Genomic DNA, 5,711 nt, shown 5'->3' on the forward strand with positions numbered 1-5,711 from the left:
GTTGACGGCAAAGCCCCGCCCCGGATGCGCGTGTCGCGGAAAGGGTGGCGGCGATTGGCCGGCGCCGCAGGCGGGGGGGCGGGGCGGAAGGTTCTGGAGGGGGCTGGCGGGCTCTGGAAGCTTCCGCCGGACGGGTATATAGAGTCCAGGACCGGGCGGCGGCGGAGCCGGGGGACGGCGACAGCGGGTCGGCGGACCGCAGAGGGGGGTCATGGGCAAAGACTACTATCAGACGCTGGGCCTGGCCCGCGGCGCGTCGGACGAGGAGATCAAGCGGGCCTACCGCCGCCAGGCGCTGCGCTACCACCCGGACAAGAACAAGGAGCCTGGCGCCGAGGAGAAGTTCAAGGAGATCGCCGAGGCCTACGACGTGCTCAGCGACCCGCGCAAGCGCGAGATCTTCGACCGCTACGGAGAGGAAGGTGTGTGCGCGCGGCCAGGGGCGCGGTCCCGCCGTTTGACAGGGAAACCGAGGCATACCGGGCCCCCCGGGAAGGATGCCCCGGGCCCGGGGACCGAGCTGCCCCGCCCTCCGGCCGCTCGGGCCTCGGCCCTTGGATTGGCGGCCGTGCGGTGGGAGGAGGAGCCTTGGCCCAGCCGCTCGCCCAGAAGCTTCTAGCATGTCTGGGGCTGCCCCTCCCCGGGCGCCTCTTCCCGCGGCCCCGAGCAGCCCTGGGGTGCGGTGCATGGGGGGTGTAGAGGAGCCGGGGGTGACGACGGGGACGGCACGGCGGAGCCTGCTGCGGACCTGGGCTCACCTGGGCTTAGCCGGCGGGGTCCACAGGGCGGCGCCTCCGGCTCAGCTGCGGGGCGCGGGGCTGTAAATGCAGGCGCCGACCCCGCTCGCGGGCCTGGGGGCTGGGCTGGGATGATTTCCGGGAAGTGATGACTTGGTCCCGGCCGGGCACGCAGGAGGCAGCGGCCGCCTAGGTGCGGAGAGCTGGGCCGCCTGGGGGTTGAGGGGGAAGGAGAGCGGGGCTTTTTGTCCCTGTGCCCCTTGATGACTCAGGCTGGCTTCTGGGCTTGATCTGGAACTGACTTTTTATGCAAGGATGGTGGCAGTGAATGCTAGTGTGAAGATTTAAAAACTCTCCATCTTTTTTTTTTTTTTTCCTTATTTTTACTCTTCGTACACATCAGTAGTCCTAAAATGTTGGAAGTAAATATCGAAAGCCGACCCTGGACCGTGTGTCTTTAGCCATCCCTTGGTGACATTGCCAGGAGGATGGGTCAGTCCAGGAGTGGCAGGGCCCAGGTGACACCTGTAGGTGGACACCTAACCGCATGAGTCCTTTTCCACTGTCAGGCTACGCGGAAGTACTTGGTGGGTGGGGGGGGCGTCTCTGCTGCTGCAGTGAGGGGTAGAAGCTTGGGGTTCTTCCTTGCTCTCCCCTGGCAGGCTAAAAAAAGTTCCTCCCCCATGGCTTCCAAGCTTTTTTACCCCCTAAGGGAAGCTCGAGAGGGAGTCTGCTGTTCAGCCATCTGACTGCTGCTAATTCTGCTTTTCAGGCCTAAAGGGCAGTGGCCCCAGTGGCGGTAGCGGCAGTGGTGCCAATGGTACCTCTTTCAGCTACACGTTCCATGGAGACCCTCACGCCATGTTTGCTGAGTTCTTCGGTGGCAGAAATCCCTTTGACACCTTTTTTGGGCAGCGGAACGGAGAGGAAGGCATGGACATTGATGACCCGTTCTCTGGCTTCCCTATGGGCATGGGTGGCTTCACCAACGTGAACTTTGGCCGCTCCCGCCCTTCCCAAGAGCCCACCCGAAAGAAGCAAGATCCCCCAGTCACCCACGACCTTCGAGTCTCCCTTGAAGAGATCTACAGCGGTTGTACCAAGAAGATGAAAATCTCCCACAAGCGGCTAAACCCCGACGGAAAGAGCATTCGAAACGAAGACAAAATCTTGACCATCGAAGTGAAGAAGGGGTGGAAAGAAGGGACCAAAATCACCTTCCCCAAGGAAGGAGACCAGACCTCCAACAACATTCCAGCTGATATCGTCTTTGTTTTAAAGGACAAGCCACACAATATCTTTAAGAGAGATGGCTCTGATGTTATTTATCCTGCCAGGATCAGCCTCCGGGAGGTAAGGTGCCAGGTGGGGCGGTGTCTGTAGAGAGCGATGGCTGCTCTTTGAAGCAGTTTATTTAGGATTTGCTGAACACATGTGTTGGGTGTGTGGCGCTTGCCAGGCTTGGAGCATAACAGTGAACAGGACTGATCAGGGTGCTGTTCTGGAGCTTTCATGGTGGGGACATGTAGATTTGGGGGCCAGGTGTTGGCTGCAGAGGCCTGATGAGTCTTACTCTATGCCAGATGGTCTCTGGGCAAGAGCTGAGCCTCTTGAGCCAGCTTCCATCTAATGCTTATCCCTTTGCTTTTCAAGGCTCTGTGTGGCTGCACAGTGAACGTCCCCACTCTGGACGGCAGGACCATACCCGTCGTATTCAAAGATGTCATCAGGCCTGGCATGCGCCGAAAAGTTCCTGGAGAAGGCCTCCCCCTCCCCAAAACGCCCGAGAAACGTGGGGACCTCATTATTGAATTTGAAGTGATCTTCCCCGAAAGGATTCCGCAGACATCAAGAACCGTACTTGAGCAGGTCCTTCCAATATAGCTGCCAGAGCTCCCCACAGACTGACCAGGGACCTTTCCAGAGCTCAAGGATTTCTGGACCTTTCTACCAGTTGTGGACCATGAGAGGGTGGGAGGGCCCAGGGAGGACTTTCATACTGCTGAATGTTTTCCAGAGCATATATTACAATCTTTCAAAGTCGTACACTAGACTAAAGTGGTTTTTCGAGCGATAGGGCATCAGGTGGTGGGAACAGCAGGAAAAGGCATTCCAGTCTGCCCCACTGGGTCCGGCAGCCCTCCCGGGATGGGCCCACATCCTCCTCCTCCAGTCCCTGTCCAGCGGTGAGAGGCAGACCAGCAGCTGGACTTGATCCCTCTGTGTCCCTTTGCTTCTGACTGGTAGATAATGTCGACCTGCTGTCTTGGTTCCCAGACCCTGTACACTCCTCTGTTTTCTGTTGTGTGATCAGTTCGTGATTTATTCTGTATTTGTCTCCCATGTCTTGCTCTTCCCCTGGAGAATTCTGTCCTCTCTTTGGCCATCTCAAATTGAGAACCTAAACTAATCCTGCAGAACTGCCCGGCTGGCGCCCACAAGCAATACCTCTTGTTCCAGCAGGACCAAGGGAACCAGCCTCCAGCAAGTGACTCCAGCAAGTGCAGCCACCTCTGGCTGTAGTGAAGCTGAATGTCCTCACTTTGTGGGTCACACTCTCCATTTCTGTAAGGCAATCTTGGCACACCTGGGGCTTACCAGTGGCCCAGGTAATTTTTTGTTTCATGGACTATGGACTCTTTCAAAAGGATCTGATCCTTTTGAATTTTGCACAGCCCTAGATATAATCCCTTTTGATAAAAGGGTCTTTGCTTCTGATTACAGGAGCACTGTGGAACGTCTGTAAATATGTTATTTTATAATTCCATGTATAGTTGGTGTACACTCAAATAAAACCTGTCCCGGGCAGCCACTGCTCTCTGTATAGGGCCATAATGAAATTCTGAAGAAATCTTGGGGAGGGAAGGGGAGTTGGAACAAATGTCTGTTCGCTGGAGGCCAGTCTGGTGCTCAGACCTTTAGACTCATTGTAAGTTGCCACTGCCAACATGAGACCAAAGTGTGTGACTTGTCAATGCAGCGCGACAGCATTAAAGACTGATGCTAAACCTCAGGGGAGCGGTCCTGCGACTCTGTTTGAGGGTTCTGCTGGTTTTGGGGGTGGACTGGGGACCTGGGCATCCCTCCAAATGCAGTCAAGTTGGGGGGGGGGGGGGGGCGGGAGGCAAGTACCCTGCAAGGGAAAGGTAAGTCTCCCTTCCTGGGCCATAAGTGGGTTGGAGAACTTCCACCCAGACTCTGGGTCCAGGAAACCAGAGACCCAAGCACAGGGGCCTTGGCCTTGGGGTTCGTTTTTTGGTGAAGGGTGCAAAGTAGAGGTGCGGGGAGGCAGGGTCTGGCTCCTAATTCCCCTGCCTTTCTTCGGGGCCCCTGGCTTTTTCAGTGGACCTTGGCTCTGGGGCCAAGGGGCTAACCCAGGGTTTGGCGTCTTTTTTTTTTTTTTTTTTTTTTTTGAGACGGAGTCTTGCTCTGTTGCCCAGGCTGGAGTGCAGTGGCCGGATCTCAGCTCACTGCAAGCCCCGCCTCCCGGGTTCCCGCCATTCTCCTGCCTCAGCCTCCCGAGTAGCTGGGACTATAGGCGCTGCCACCTCGCCCGGCTAGTTTTTTGTATTTTTTAGTAGAGACGGGGTTTCACCGTTTTAACCAGGATGGTCTCGATCTCCTGACCTCGTGATCCGCCCGTCTCGGCCTCCCAAAGTGCTGGGATTACAGGCTTGAGCCACCGCGCCCGGCGGGTTTGGCGTCTTAATTCCCTATCACTCCTCTCCTGCTAGAACGGGCTGGGTGTCCTGAAGGCTGGCCACACCAGAGCTCAAGGCCCTGCCCAGGACTAGGTGCACCCTAGAGAAGATGTTTCCTGCCTTGGCTTTATTTGCAGGCCACTGAAGCTGCTTTTACTTTGTAACTGTTTTTAAATAACTGGTTTAATTATAAGGTAAGTAGTTACTCAGGCTTAAAACAAGGTATTGCTGCTTTGATACAAAGTGTTCTAAAGTGGAAACACTGTATATAGACCAGGAGCAAGTGGCCAGGCCTGTAATCCCAGCACTTTGGGAGGCCAAGGTGGGCAGATAACGAGCTCAGGAGTTTGAGACCACCCTGGGCAACACTGTGAAACCCCATCTCTGCAAAAGTAAAAATTCAGCTGGGGGTGGCAGCGTACACCTGTAGGCCCAGCTATTTATGGGACTGAGGCAGGAGGATCACTTGAGCCCAAGAGGTGGAAGCAGCAGTGAGCTGTGTTCGTGCCACTGCACTCCAACCTGGGTGACAAAGTGAGATCCTGCCTCAAAGAAAACTAAAACACAATATCCAAAAGTCAAACTGGGGCAGGCGCAGTGGCTCACACCTGTAATCCCAGCACTTTGGGAGGCCAAGACAGGCAGATCACCTGAGGTCAGGAGTTTCAGACCAGCCTGGCCAACGTGCTGAAACCCCGTCTCTAACCCCGTCTCTATTAAAATATACGAAAAAATTAGCTGGGCGTGGTGGCATGTGCCTATAGTACCAGCTACTCAGGACGCTGAGGAAGGGGAATCACTTGAACCTGGGAAGCAGAGGTTGCAGTGAGCGAAGATCCCACCACTGCACTCCAGCCTGGGTGACAGAGCAAGGCTGTGTCTCAAAAAAAAAAGTGTCAAGCTAAGAGTTGCTTTCCCTTCCCACTGAAACAGTTTAAGCGCTGAAAACAGTCTAGGGGCAGCCCTGCCAGTCCAGGAGAACTTTCTGCGATGACTAGAATGTTATATGTACCATTTATTTAAACATCTTATAAATTCAATAAAAACAGAATCAGTTCCTCCGTCCTGCCACACTTCAGTTGCTCAGCAGCCACACATGTATGTGGTCAGTGGCAACTGTTGGACAGACTCAAGTCTAGAGGGCTATTCCCCAAAGACATTGCAGGGGTGACTTTGAAGAGCAGCCACATTAAGCCAGGAGACACCACCCCAATCAGGAGGTGACCCTGGAATATCAGAGCTAAGAGATGTTTACCAAGGTATCCCAGGCACC

At 55.2% G+C, this 5,711-nt stretch overlaps 1 protein-coding gene across 1 annotated transcript; it reads left to right on the top strand.

The window, feature by feature from the left end:
• On the top strand, positions 1–3,750 carry DNAJB1 (DnaJ heat shock protein family (Hsp40) member B1). The gene is made up of 3 exons (XM_023229896.1): positions 1–422; positions 1,510–2,090; positions 2,391–3,750. The coding sequence occupies exons 1-3, from the start codon at positions 212–214 to the stop codon at positions 2,619–2,621; spliced, it is 1,023 nt and encodes a 340-aa protein (XP_023085664.1). The 5' UTR covers positions 1–211; the 3' UTR covers positions 2,622–3,750.
• The last annotated feature ends 1,961 nt before the right edge of the window (positions 3,751–5,711 follow it).

This window comes from Piliocolobus tephrosceles, chromosome 21 (genome assembly GCF_002776525.5).
Source record: "Piliocolobus tephrosceles isolate RC106 chromosome 21, ASM277652v3, whole genome shotgun sequence".
Classification (NCBI taxonomy): Eukaryota; Metazoa; Chordata; class Mammalia; order Primates; family Cercopithecidae; genus Piliocolobus; species Piliocolobus tephrosceles.